At 38.7% G+C, this 14,755-nt stretch overlaps 1 protein-coding gene across 1 annotated transcript in view; it reads right to left on the bottom strand.

Annotated features, from left to right (window-relative positions):
* Window positions 1–4,186: 4,186 nt before the first annotated feature.
* ARHGAP31 (Rho GTPase activating protein 31) overlaps window positions 4,187–14,755 on the bottom strand; it is a 529,752-nt gene continuing 519,183 nt past the window's right edge. Inside the window, exon 12 of the mRNA XM_053705847.1 lies at window positions 4,187–8,044. Within this exon, the coding sequence (XP_053561822.1) occupies window positions 5,672–8,044 (2,373 nt within the window). The 3' untranslated portion in view covers window positions 4,187–5,671. The remainder of the gene's footprint in view (window positions 8,045–14,755) is intronic.

Genomic DNA, 14,755 nt, shown 5'->3' on the forward strand with positions numbered 1-14,755 from the left:
TAAGCTCACAGGGGAGGAGGAAGAGGACATTGGCCACCTCCGCATGACAGCCTAAACTACACGATGGCAAAGACTCTAGTAGAACCATCAACAGCAGCTCAAAAGGACATAACCGCTCCACACGGTAAGGACCACACCCCTCGGATCAGGGAATGTGAAAGGACGCGGTGAGATACCACCGGTCCCGACGTCGGGTGTGGACTGAAACGGGCCAGCCCAAGCGTTTCCGACATCCAGACCCGAAGGTCCAGAAGAACAGTGTAATTTTTTCTGTATAAAAACAAATAACTGAACAAGAGAATCAGTAGGTCCCGCCGGATCAGCCAGGCACAACATGCGTCACTAACAAGTAATAGGTCACACACAAAAACTCCGGAATAAATCCGGGAACAACTTCTATAGAAGAACGTAAATCAAGCCATCCCAGAATTCCCATAAGGAAAACAGAAAGAAAAATAATCCGGACTGGATAAAAGAAAAACAAGGGCACCCACAGGCATCCACCCAGAAGAAACTGTCTCTGCAGGACCTGCGAAACGGAAACCGTAATCTCCAGAAAAAAAAGACTGGGAAACCTCACAGTAGACTGACCGGGGAGAGACACATCCCCATTAGCCTATCTCGAAGAACCTTGCGAGAACTGTGAAGTCCTCGGAACATAAAAGGATCCCCTAATAAATCAAAAAGTCGTTGTAATAGGACATGCAACCGCACAATCCTATAATGAAAAGAACAACAAGGGGGAACAAAAACCACCGGGGGGAATATTATAGTGCCGTTCACGGTCTGCACACCCGGAATAGGCAGGCAGGCACACAACTGCAAGGAAACTCCAGGGTCCTGCAAGCGAATCAGCGCCATTAAAATATTAAATCGAAAATGTCCCGCCATCTCCAGGGGAAACAATCCACCCTGTGCGGGGGGAGGGGGGCCTTAACATCGGGGCCAACCTCAAAAGTAAAAGGCGTGTGCGATTGGGAAGGCGCCTCCTGAGGAGCAGAGCCCCCAGAGGCAGATGGCTCGGAAGGCCCAGGGTCCCGCGAGCCCAAGGGACTCGGCAAACTATCCAGGCACGAGAGACAAGATTGGCAGACTTGCGATAACAGGGCCAAATTACGGTCTTCATCCGAGGACGACACAGAATTGCAATCCTCATCCAAGGACGACTCAGCATCAGATATAAAACTAGTCCTCCAGGCATTGGAATCCTCCATAGCTTAAGACTGCAAAAGATAAACAGAGATTGGGAAAAAAAAAAAACGACTGGCACCTGACACCCACAATGGCTGGGGGCACTCACCACCTCCTATGACCCGCCTCAGCGGAGCAGATTCTTTTCTCCATTGCCACTCAGTCAGGAATGCGGAAGGGGAAGAAGACCCATCCAAGCGTAAAAACACGCCCAGTCACCAGATGCCCCGCGAAATCCCAAAAATGGGAGGAGTATTTATGCCTTTGGCTGGTGGGTCTTTGCCTCCTACTCTTGGCCAGATTCTTATTTCCCATAAGTAACGAATGCGGCTGTGGACGCTTTCCCATTAGGAAGAAAACATGCAATTTTAAACAACTTTCCAATTCACTTATATTATCAAATTTGCTTCATTCTCTTTCTATCCTTAAAAAAAAAGCATACCTAGGTAGGCTCAGGAGCAAGAATGCATTACTGGGAGCTAGTTGGTGATTGGTGGCTGCACATATATGCCCCTTAAGTAAAATGAAAGTTATTTAAAATTGTTTGCTCTGTCCCTTAGTCCCTTTTAGGTTTTATGTCCCTTTAAGGTCACATTAAAGTGATGGAAACTTCAGACTATAGAATGTTGCAATAAAAAAAGAATCACAGTTTGCACGTAAAACCATATAATTTTTTTTAACCCTTTCACTACCGGAACTTTCAGACAAAAACTTGCCCAAAATACCAGAGCATTTTTAGCATTTTTGCTATCACTCCATTTAAACCTTGTTTTTTTATTTACCTATCAAATCACAGAAATCATTTACATACCGCTTGTGCAATTATAGCACAAATGTTTGTAAAAGTTTCTCTGAGATCCCCTTTGTTCAGAAATAGCAGACATATATGGCTTTGCTATTGTTTTTTGGTAATTAGAAGGCCGCTAATTGCAGTAAAACCCATCTCAGGTACCGGCAGATAGTCTGCCAGTATGAAAATAAGGCTTCTTTCTTTAAATAAAAAAAATATATATATATATTTTTTTTAATATATTTTCTGCAGTGTAGGATCCCCCTCCCTTACTCCCCTAATCTCCCTGACATGACATGTTCAGAAATAGCAGACATATATGGCTTTGCCATTGTTTTTTGGTAATTAGAAGGCCACTAATTGCAGCTGCGCACCACACGTTTATTTTTCTATTATTCACGACAGTAAAGGGGTTAATTAGGTTGTTTAAAAGGTTAATTTTAGCTTTAGTGTAGAGGTTAGCCTCCCACCTGACACTTCCCACTTTTTTTAAAAATGTATTTATTTTGCATATTTTCTGTAGTGTAGTGTCCCCCCCACATCTTTAGTTAGGGTCCCCCACACCCCCAGATCCCCTTTTCTGTAGTGTAGCTGCCCCATCCCTCCCTGTAGGACCAGCACACCTTTAAACATAAAAGTCCAGCAGGTTTCAAAGTGGGTGCAACACAATCAGAGCAAAAAAACCTTGCTCCAAATAATCAAGTGTCCAAGCTTGACAAAGGGGCAGGTGCCCCGAAATGTTGCTGTCTACCTAATAAAGGTTATTTCACTTTTCTACACCTGAGAGTGCAACATTTCTTTGGACACTTTATTTTTATTTTCTGTAGCATAGGGACCTCCCACTCCCTCCCGCCTCCCCTGCTGGGCCACCCGCCCACACCTCCTGTCGGCATCAACAGAAGATCGTTATAGACGGTGATACACACAGTGTCACTGTCTGTAACAATCAGGCATCTGGCCTTATATAGAGCCGGAACAAAGATCACGCTCTGGCTCCATATGCGGCAGATGCCTGAAGCTTCAGGAGCTCCCGATCTCAGCTGCAACTTAACAGCCGAGACTGCTGGAGCTTCCTGAAGCGAAGACGTATATACATCCTGCAGTACTGCAAGACGTACAGTATATATACACGTCCTTTTGGGTGAAGGGGTTAAAGTGTATACATATGTTATAATAAAAGATTTATAATCCTAATTGGTATTGTCTGTTCCTCCGCCCCCCTTCATTTCCTCTTTTGGCTGGGCTGTGATGTATAGAGCAGTCTCACCCACTCTCTACATAGGCTCTCTATGGGCTTTAAAGAGGCTGGACTTCAAGACTGTCAAATGACACACATGTTGATTGGATGTTCACTGAATTTTTCATTAAAAAAAAAAGAGTTCATCCAAGTGGGCCGGCATAACATTGTAATAGAAGCATTATTATATGCACTAATTTAACCCTTTCACAGATGGATTAAAAACAAAAAAGGTACACAAATACTTTTTTTAATGGCAAAGATTACATATATGGGATTTGATTATTTAAAGTTTACCGTCACTTTAAGTTAATGAAACCACCCTATTTGCGTTTGTAGGCTTTTTGTGCAGAAGGGATTTTACACTAACCAGTAAAAGTAAAGTTGTGTAAAACTACATATTTTAGCAATATGATGTAATTGTTTTTTTAAATGAATGCTCAACATATTGTTTTTCTTTCTTATTTGTTATTAGTAAGTAAAAATACTGTAACCAGTCAATACATCCATGTCCATTTTAGTGTATACAACCTTTCAACTTATTTAAAGGGACATTAAACGCTAAATAAATGCTAGATACAATTATACATTCAAAGAAAAAGATTAGTATGAGAATAACATACAGATGTATTTTTTTAAAGTTTAATTAGCTGTTTAAATAATGACAAAATAAGTGTAAAGTTTTAATGTCTATAAAACGGGAGCTGCTATGTTGTAACTTAGGTTACCTTCTCTGCTGTGGCCAATAAGAGACAGTTATAAATAGGTCACTATAATGTGCAGCCAATCGCTGTGCCGAATATGACAGTGCATTCCACTTCCATTTCATAATGGAATTACAGTAAAAGGGGACAAAATAAATAATGAAATGATATTGCAGAGTTGTTATCATATATACAATTTATCATTTGATATTACAATTTCAATGTGTTCAATGTCCCTTTAACAAGAAAAAAAGAGATAAAATATACATTTTTATAAAAACTTGTTTTTATTCTTGAGATCATGAAATAAACTGATAAAACAATAGAAATAGCAATGTGATACCAAAGCAACAATAACCAATGAACTATGTAAAAAAAACAAAAGACATCAGTGGCTTGATTGGATATCTTCTGAATTTTTTAACCCTTCACGGCCAGGGGACAGTAAATTATGCTGATACTGAAGATTTACTCCAATATCTGCAATATGCTCACTGCTCCCCACTATTTCTGCCCTACTGATACTTCAATGCTTAATTTTAGAGGTTTATATTTTCCAGTTTTGTTTTGTTTTACCAAAGTGATACATTTAGAAGAATATTGGCGCCTCTTCTGTTTCCTATACTGTCCAGTTCAAAGGGTCAGCTTCCCAGTTAATATTCTCATATATATTTATTTATATTTTTCATATTTATATTATTGTACAACATACATTTCTGGAACACAGCATAGATATTTCACACTTAGTTAAACAAAATAGAAATATTATGAGAATCTCTTTTTATCTGTGTACATATAATACAGTCACACATTTCTATAATACGTAAAAAAAATAAACACAAAGAAATAATGCCAATGCTTTACCCCAACGCATTTCAGACTTAACATTATTCTCATAGACCATACTTGCTCAAACATCCGCACATTTACAAATTTAATCTGTATACCTTATACAGAGATCTACTTCCATGAAGAAAAAAAAGAAAAAATAATAATTAAAGACAGGGTTAAATAGAGAGCAAAATATTAGCAGTAACTGATACATCTTTACATTATTTTAATTAAATATGTAATATCTTTATGCTAAATTACAGTATACATTATATATGGCAAAAACAAAATAAAAAAAATACAAAAAGCCTTCTTTTATGTTGATATATTGTTTTTTTTTTTTAAGAAAGTCAATATTTATTTTGAAAAGTGTTTGCAATATAGCAAAACAAAGTATATATTTAGCCCACTGTGGAAAGTGCTATGTATTTCTTTTTTCTTTAAATCCTTCACTTCAAACCAGCTGAACAGGGTCAGATATGCTAAAATAACATAATAGTTATTACCCCAAACAAATTTGCTCTGCATATAGATATATGAATGCTGGTGCATGCATGGACATAATTTGAGACTTGCACCCTTTTTTGCCCTCTACATACTTTAACTGCACCGCAGCCAAATATGTCTCTACAGCCATCATCTTGGGTCAATATAAACTCTTTAGATTATACTACTTAACAGTAGCTTCTTAAATTAGTACTAATTGACATTTAGTAATTTTTGTGTTCTAAACCGTGCCACGTTATATATTGACCTCTAAACAAAATACAATGAAACATTTATAAAATATCAGTAGCAAAGTGTTCTCAGAAACAAAATATGGTGATCTCTTCACTATATCATATAAAATATTTACCATCATTATTTTAAGAGCAATAATACAAGTTAGGAATTAAAGATAAGAGTCCTCTGTGGTTACTATTCAAACTGTCTTCCACCTCGGCTGTCAAGAATAACAGACCTTCGCTGTGGTTGATAGAAACAACTTGTAGATGTCTCTAGTCTTTGACCATTTTTTGGGATTGTCAGTTTATTCCTGAGAATGACCCCATCAGGAGTTTTCTGGTTTTCAAAAGATGAGTCGTGTGAAGTGGTCTCACTTGGGCTTTTTATTGGTGACAACAGAATTCTTGAGTCAGGAGTTAAAGGATGGTCCATAATTGGAAATGGAGGGCTAAACAGAATAAGGCTCTGAGGTCTTCCTGTTCTGGACCTGAAAGAAGATCTTGAGAGTCCAGGTCGTTCAATTTTTGATGACAGTAGTGTGTCTCCACTAGGCTCCCCATCGGAGATGCGCTTTCTGCGAAGTACTGGAGCATCTTGAGAAACAGTCCGGCTATTCTCAATAGAAGAATTTAAACTGGAATGATGGGAAGAGTCTGAAGAAACTGGATCATTATTTTCCTTCTCTTCAACAGCCTTCTTCTCTGGACTGGGGCTCTTTGGAATGTCATTCTGTCCTTTACTAGGAGGTAAAGTCTGTTTTGGTGCTGTGTTACAATCACTTTGACATATCTCTTTTTTCTCAACAACTTCAGCATCTGTATGTACTATCTGTAAGGGCTGTGGGATTTGAGTGTACTGCACTTTTGGAGGTATAACAGGTACAGCCTTGGCCTGACACATTTTAATCATAAAAGAAGCTCTAACTGCTGATACGCTCACAGGAGCTGAATTGCGGCGGGCAGTTGGAGTATGGGTAAGTGACATATGGTCCCAGTCTGTGTCCTTATTATGTAAGTGTGACTGTGATTTCCATGAGTTATCCTTCCAATGGATAATATCCGTGGAGTTAAGTGGTGATACTGTACTTTGTGATTGTAGAATTTGGTGAACTTGTACAGTAGAGGGAGAGACAACATTCTTGCGACCTTGTGCACAAGAGGGGGAGACTACATTCTTGTGACCTTGTGCAGAAATAGGAGAGATATTCTCAAATGAAAATAAATCACCTGTTGGAACAACAGTATCCAAAGTTAGGGATGAAGGCCGTGTTTTGGGTTTTTCCTCTGAATTTTCATTGCTGCAGTTGGTGGTGTTAATGGACTTTTCTTGATTACAGCCGGAAGACCTCATATTTTCATTCAGCACATTAGACAAACAGCCCAGTGAATTTGAGGGTAATGTTGGAAACTGCATATTAGAATTGACAGTCCCACTGTTCTTCAAATTAGAAATTTCTAACATAGGCTTATTTGACTGCCTATTTTTAACATCAAGATCCCTGCAAATAGTTTCATTTTTATTTTCATTTTTTGATAATTCCTGAAGAGTCACCATTTTTTGGCAATGCAATAACTCTTCTTTGGCCATGCAATAGCTCTCCTTGAATAGGTTATCAGTTTCTGGTCTTATGTGAAGGCTATCAGGTTTGTTCCTACCAACAAGTCTGAGAGTCCATTGGGTTGTTCGGGTATCTTTACTGTCCAGAGAAAGACTCCGGGTAAATTCTGGTCGTTTATAAATCTGCCCTGTGGTTCCCCTCCTTTTTGGCAGTATTAGAGTTTCCCTTTCTGGTACATTCTTTAATTTTGGTGAGTGCAGTGGACTTGTCACCCACTGATGATCTTCCCAAGACTCATCCAGCTCAAATGTTTGCATACTATCTGCACCTATTTCATCATAATTCTCTAATGATTCATTAGACTTTCTCTCTGCTGTTTTCAGAACTTTTTCTTCTTCACTTCTCAAAGGTAAAACTTCCGTAATCACTTCCATAGCACTCTCATCCAATTTTTGTGTCTCAACTTTGTTAAAACCTCTATCCTTTTTTGTTGGAACAGGTTTTAAAATACCAAAGCTGCTTTCCTGTTTACACATATTAGACTGTTTCTGCTTTACTCCTTCATCAGAAATTATTTTTTCTTGTCCTGTAAAAATCTGGGTTGTTTGAGGTAGAGAACATTCACTTCCATTATCTTTAGGATCTGTAGAAGATTCAGTTGTAGAAATATCCAGTTTTGATTGTTGTGGGGTTATGGAATTACTTGTATGGTTTTTATTGTCATCTTTTTCCTCTACAATTTGGACATTATCTAGTGCTAAACAATTAGGTATGTTTTCATTATTTTGTTCCAAACAAATAACACTTTCTTTTAAGTCATAAGAAGAACTGCTTGGATTAGTAGTCTCAGCTAGTTCTAGAGTTCCATCAGATAGAGATAAAACTTGGTTATATTCTGGGGGACTTTCTGAGTCTGAGAGAATAGGTAGCTCTTCTTCTGATTCAATTATCTTCAGTTCTTGCTGAATATCTGGCCACAATGGATCCATAAGTGAAGTATCATCCTCCTTAAATAAAAAATAAATAAATATAACATTATTTTCTGAATAATAGGGAAATGTTATATTTCAAGGATAACATTTTAATACAACAAATTTAAATTGTAATGCTGTACTTCAAAATAACCCAATCAACATGTTGCATCATGGCATGTGTCATAAATGATGTGTAGCAAGTTTTAGATGCTGCAAATAGCAATGTGTCTGGGATAGGTCTACGGTTAGGGCTACCAGTGGAAATGCTGTTATGTCTTTTTAGTCACTTACTTGCCAGAAAGGATGAAGAAATGCAACCCTCTCTGGCATCAACAGTTAAAGTGAAAGTAAATCCTAGCGTTTGTGAAACGCTAGGATATACCAGTGGAACGAATAAAGGGCCTTTCAGTCATGAAGTATAAAATACTTCATGCTGAAAGTTCCTTTATTTGTCTGAAGCGTTTGCCAAGCTGGGCGCCTAAGGCAGCCCACAACAGAACACTATTTTTATCTGTGGTGATCTAAGCCAATAGTATGCTAGCTATCCGGGATAATGCCAGCTGGCCCACACAGCTATTGGCTAAGAGGTGGATACATCACCTCACAGCAAAATAGTGTTCTGCGTTGGCTGCCTGAGGAGCTCAGTTCCGCGAATGCTTCAGACAAATAAAGGAACTTTCAGTATGAAGTATTTTATACTTCATGACTGAAAATCCCCTTTATTTGTTTCACTAGTAAATCTTAGCGTTTCACAAACGCTAGGATTTACTATCACTTTAACCCTAACTCTGGTCCTTGTAATAACAATACTCTGAACATTAACCCTATCCCTAACTCTGACTCCAGCTTCATGACAGGCCTGCAATGTTTGTAACATTCTTACCCTGTAACATATTATTTGTACATCCAAGCTCTTGGTATGCAACCTGTGCCACATCTCATACTCAATATGATAGTAGGCTCAATTCATTTTGTTTTTTGCTATATATGCGATATCTTAACCTGCACTTGTAAAGGGGCAAATTCACCCGTTTACAGGCGCATATTAAATAACCAGCCAGTGGCTGGTTAATGCTTCTGCATGCTCGCGGTTTCACTTTGTGCTTAGCGCAATTAACCAGAGATCAGACCTCTGGTTAATTACAAAAATGTGCCACAATTGACCCCAAAATAAAGTGTACAGTAGCTAAGGTAAAAAAATAAAGATGAGCATTTTTTTTTTAAACTGCACAAAGCAGTTATAAGCGGTTAAAGTGCAGGGATGTGGGGTGTAAGAAGAAAAACAGCACTGAAAGTGCCTTTACATGGACGTGAATGAGGGACTGTGTTTTTACTGTAAATATATATGTATATACACATATAAACACAAATATACAGTGGGGAAAAAAAGTATTTAGTCAGCCACCAATTGTGCAAGTTCTCCCACTTAAGAAGATGAGAGAGGCCTGTAATTTTCATCATAGTATACCTCAACTATGAGAGACAAAATGTGGAAACAAATCCAGACAATCACATTGTCTGAATTGGAAAGAATTTATTTGCAAATTATGGTGGAAAATAAGTATTTGGTCAATATCAAAAGTTCATCTCAATACTTTGTTATATATCCTTTGTTGGCAATGACAGAGGTCAAACGTTTTCTGTAAGTCTTCACAAGGTTGTCACACACTGCTGCTGGTATGTTGGCCCATTCCTGCATGCAGATCTCCTCTAGAGCAGTTATGTTTTGGGGCTGTCGCTGGGCAACACGGACTTTCAACTCCCTCCAAAGGTTTTCTATGGGGTTGAGATCTGGAGACTGGCTAGGCCACTCCAGGACCTTGAAATGCTTCTTACGAAGCCACTCCTTCGTTGCCCGGGCGGTGTGTTTGGGATCATTGTCATGCTGAAAGACCCAGCCACATTTCATCTTCAATGCCCTTGCTGATGGAAGGAGGTTTGCACTCAAAATCTCACGATACATGGCCCCATTCATTCTTTCATGTACACGGATCAGTCGTCCTGTTCCCTTTGCAGAGAAACAGCCCCCAAAGCATGATGTTGCCACCCCCATGCTTCACAGTAGGTATGGTGTTCTCTCTCCTCCAAACACGACAAGTTGTGTTTCTACCAAACAGTTCTACTTTGGTTTCATCTGACCATATGACATTCTCCCAATCTGCTTCTGATCATCCAAATGCTCTCTAGCATACTTCAGACGGGCCCAGACATGTACTGGCTTAAGCAGGGGGACACGTCTGGCACTGCAGGATCTGAGTCCCTGGCAGTGTAGTGTGTTACTGATGGTAGCCTCTGTTACGTTGGTCCAGCTCTCTGCAGGTCATTCACAAGGCCCCCTGTGTGGTTCTGGGATGTTTGCTCACCGTTCATGTGATCATTTTGACCCCACAGGGTGAGATCTTGCGTGGAGCCCCAGATCGAGGGAGATTATCAGTGGTCTTGTATGTCTTCCATTTTCTAATTATTGCTCCCACAGTTGATTTCTTCACACCAAGATGCTTGCCTATTGCAGATTCAGTCTTCCCAGCCTGGTGCAGGTCTACAATTTTGTTTCTGGTGTCCTTCGACAGCTCTTTGGTCTTCACCATAGTGGAGTTTGGAGTGTGACTGTTTGAGGTTGTGGACAGGTGTCTTTTATACTGATAACAAGTTCAATGATACAGGTAATGAGTGGAGGACAGAGGAGCCTCTTAAAGAAGAAGATACAGGTATTTGAGAGACAGAAATCTTGCTTGTTTGTAGGTGACCAAATACTTATTTTCCACCATAATTTGCAAATAAATTCTTTCCAAATCAGACAATGTGATTGTCTGGATTTGTTTCCACATTTTGTCTCTCATAGTTGAGGTATACCTATGATGAAAATTACAGGCCTCTCTCATCTTCTTAAGTGGGAGAACTTGCACAATTGGTGGCTGACTAAATACTTTGTTTCCCCACTGTATATGTATATATTCATATACATGTGTATTTTTATTTGCTCCCCAATGCTGCGCAAATTGCCCCCCCGTGCTGCGCTAGGTGTTTTGCCACATCTGATGGCATGAGAACAAGGCTCACATTGGAACCTATGGAAGAGTGCCCTCATGAGTGCAAGGCTTCCAGGCAATGCAAACACAAGGTCGCGTTCGCATTGCGCCTAACTTGTCATACACCAGTATTGGTATTACTGAGTGAAGTGTGAATATCGAGCTCACAAAAGCACAATTTTGCGCTCCACTCATAATCTAGTCCTTTATATCTCTCTATTTGATTACTACTAACATGGTACATGGTCTAAAAATAAAACTTACAAAGAAAGGCTCAATGACCTAAACATGTATAGCTTAGAGGAAAGAAGGGAAAGTGATGATATGACACAAGATTTCAACTATATTAAGGGGCTTAATAAAGTTGTGGCTGTGAATATTTTTCACAAAATGAGCAATTCCAGAACAAGGGTCATGATCTCAAGTTAAAAGGTAGCAGGTTTAGGAGTAATTTGTGGAAGTTCTTCTTCACAGTAAAGGTAGATGGTTCATGGAATAAACTTCCATTAGAGGTGGTAAAGACAAGCACTGTGGGGGACTTCATGCCTGGGCTAAGCATAAGTCTATTTATACTAATTAGGTTACACTTTATAGGAAATATGGGCAGACTTGTTAGGCCGATGCTTCTTATCTGCCAAAATCTATGTTTCTAGTGACTTTCTAGCTACAGATAGACAAGCTGTGTTGATAATGCAGAGACAAATTATAAGAAAAAAATAATTGACAACATAATATAGGTCTCATAGACCGATATTATAATTCTAACCCTAGTCAAAAAGGATGATCTTCCTGGAGTAACTGAATACTCCAGACTAGTCATCAAAATCCATCCTGAAGTATGCTCACAGGCCGAAATATTTAAATGAGATGACTTTGGAGTCAATCACTGGCTGTTCATGCTTGTGAAATAATCAGTAATGTAATCTACTAATCACCCAGAATGTTTTACTTTAGCTGATTACTTTACAAGCCTGATGGGTGCCTGATAATGTGCAAATGACTCTTAAAGTAGCTTGATGGTCATCAAATGACTCCAGGATGGTCTTTTAAGTCTTGGGAAGATAGGCTTAAAGCAACATTTAAAACCAGATTACAAGTAGAGCGGTATTGAACGCTCCTTCTCGCGTGCTAATGCAGTTAGAAGTAAGCTTTTTACGCACATCGAGTAGTGCTTATATATCAAGTTGAAAGTAAAAAAGTTTTGCTCTTGTGCTAATCGGATGCACGTAGAAATCAAAACGTCAAATATCACAATCTCGTTAACCTATTCCCCTATATAAGTCAATGGAGCAAAAAAAGTGGGGGGAAAAAAAACTAACACCCTATTCGCAAACCTGATCGCATATTCTCAAGTGCGCTAATATGACATGAAAATATGAAAATCACAATGTTCTTTACATAGCAGAATATCTTCTATTTGTTCCTAAATACATATTTCTACATATATCTCTTGGTATTTTCGTACAATATAAATCTATTTATATATATATATATATATATATATACGTTGATTGGAGTAGCCGTGTTAGTCCAGAGATTTAGATATCAAAATAACAAGAGTATTGCATTGAGCAATGATACTTTTTTTATTGGACTAACTATACATTTATAAGTTGACAAGCTTTCGGAAGAGTTCCTTCCTTTATCAAGTCAGAAGCAATACTGACCAATTCAATGGAATTTACAGATTATATCTTAAAACACAGAATAGCTAAGAAGACAGAAAGTGCACTTTCTGTCTTCTTAGCTATTCTGTGTTTTAAGATATAACCTGTAAATTCCATTGAATTGGTCAGTAGTAGTTCTATCAGGTGATTAGTTTATAGGGTTACTAATCACATTTGATAGGTTCTCTAGTGCTGCAATTTGACACTACACTACTAAGTTTTTCTAGGAATCCCCAACGCCGTCTCTACACCCATCTTTCACTCTCTCTCTCTCTCTCTCTCTCTCTCTCTCTCTCTCTCTCTCTCTCTATATATATATATATATATATATATATATATATATATATATATATACATATATATATACAGTATATATATATAAATATACAGTATAAGTATATATATATCAGAATATCTATTTAAAAATACAAATAACATATTCCCTTATGTGCAGAACATTGGAATGTGAAATATTTACAGTAAATAAACAGTTAAACGCTATATTAAATATGAATATTGTATAAATATGATTTTTCATGTTTTCATCTTCTTTACAGCAAAGGGCTCCGATGCACTAATATATATACTAGGCGATAAGTCTGCCTAGAGGGCAGTCTATGTTAAAAAACTACAACCCCCCTAAAGTTACAAAAAAACCAAAACCTAAAATTACAGAAAAAACATAAACAAAGGTATCCACAATAAAAAAATTAAACCTTAACTAATATCCCTATAAAAATAAAAAAATCCCCCCACAAAAACACCCCCTAATCTTACATTAAACTACCAATAGCCCTTAAAGGGGCCTTTTGTAGGGCATTGCCTTAAGTTATACAGCTATTTTACCTCTAAAAAATACTAAATCCCCCCAAACAGTAGAAACCCCCCACTTACCAAACCCCCCAAAATTAAAAAACACTAACACTAAAAAAAACTAAACTACCCATTTGTAAGGGCATTGCCCTAAAAGGGCATTCAGCTCTTTTTCAAGCCCAAAAAAACCCTAATCTAAAAAAAAAAAACACCCCAAAAAAAAAAAAAAAAAAAGCCTAAACCTAAGCCCCAAATAGGTAGTTACTGTTCCTGAAGTCAGGGGGAGAAGGTCTTCTTCCTGACGGATCCATCTATCTTCATCAAGAGTGAAGGCGGCGATGAGCAGAGGTGCGGAGCTGTGTTCCCGATGCCTGGATCCTCAGCGGCGGTCCTCATCGGCGGCAGTCCTCGGCGGCATGGAGACTCCACTTCATCCGATATCCGTCATAGACTGAAGATTGAATGCAAGGTACCGCAATCAATTTGGGGTATCTGGTACTCCTATTGGCTGAAATTTTGAAATCAGCCAATAGTATTAGAGCTACTGAAATCCTATTGGCGGTTCAAATCAGCCAATAAGATTTCATTAGCTCTCATCCTATTAGATGGTTTAAAAAAAATCAACCAATAGGAATGCAAGGTACCCCAATAAATATGGGGCACCTTGCATTCAATCTTCAGTGTGCGGCGGACGATCGCATGAAGAGGACCTCCATGCCGCTGAGGACCGCCGCCGCTGAGGATCATCACATCTGGGAAGACTGCTCCATACCTCCGCTCCACTCTGCGCCGCCTTCGCTGTGGATGAAGATAGAAGATGATGGATCCGCCTGGAAGAAGACCTTCTCCGCCGGACTTCAGGAACCGTGAGTACCTATTTGGGGCTTAGTGTTAGGGTTTTAAGATTAGGGATTTGGGCGCTGTAAAAGAGCTGAATGCCCTTTTAAGGGAAGTAAAAAAGCTGAATGCCCTTTTAAGGGCAATGGCCATACAAATGCCCCTTTAGGGGCAATGGGTAGATTAGGTTTTTTTAGTGTTAGATTTTTTTATTTTATTTTAGGGGGTTTGATGGGTGGGGGGGTTTTACTGTTAAAAATTTATTTTTAATGTAAAAGAGCTGATTTCTTTAGGGCAATGCCCTAGAAAAAGCCCTTTTAAGGGCTATTTGTAGTTTATTCTTAGATAAGGAGGTGTTTTTATTTTTGGGGGGCTTTTTTATTTTCATTGGGATAAGG

This window comes from Bombina bombina, chromosome 3 (assembly GCF_027579735.1).
Source record: "Bombina bombina isolate aBomBom1 chromosome 3, aBomBom1.pri, whole genome shotgun sequence".
In the NCBI taxonomy this organism is placed as follows: domain Eukaryota; kingdom Metazoa; phylum Chordata; class Amphibia; order Anura; family Bombinatoridae; genus Bombina; species Bombina bombina.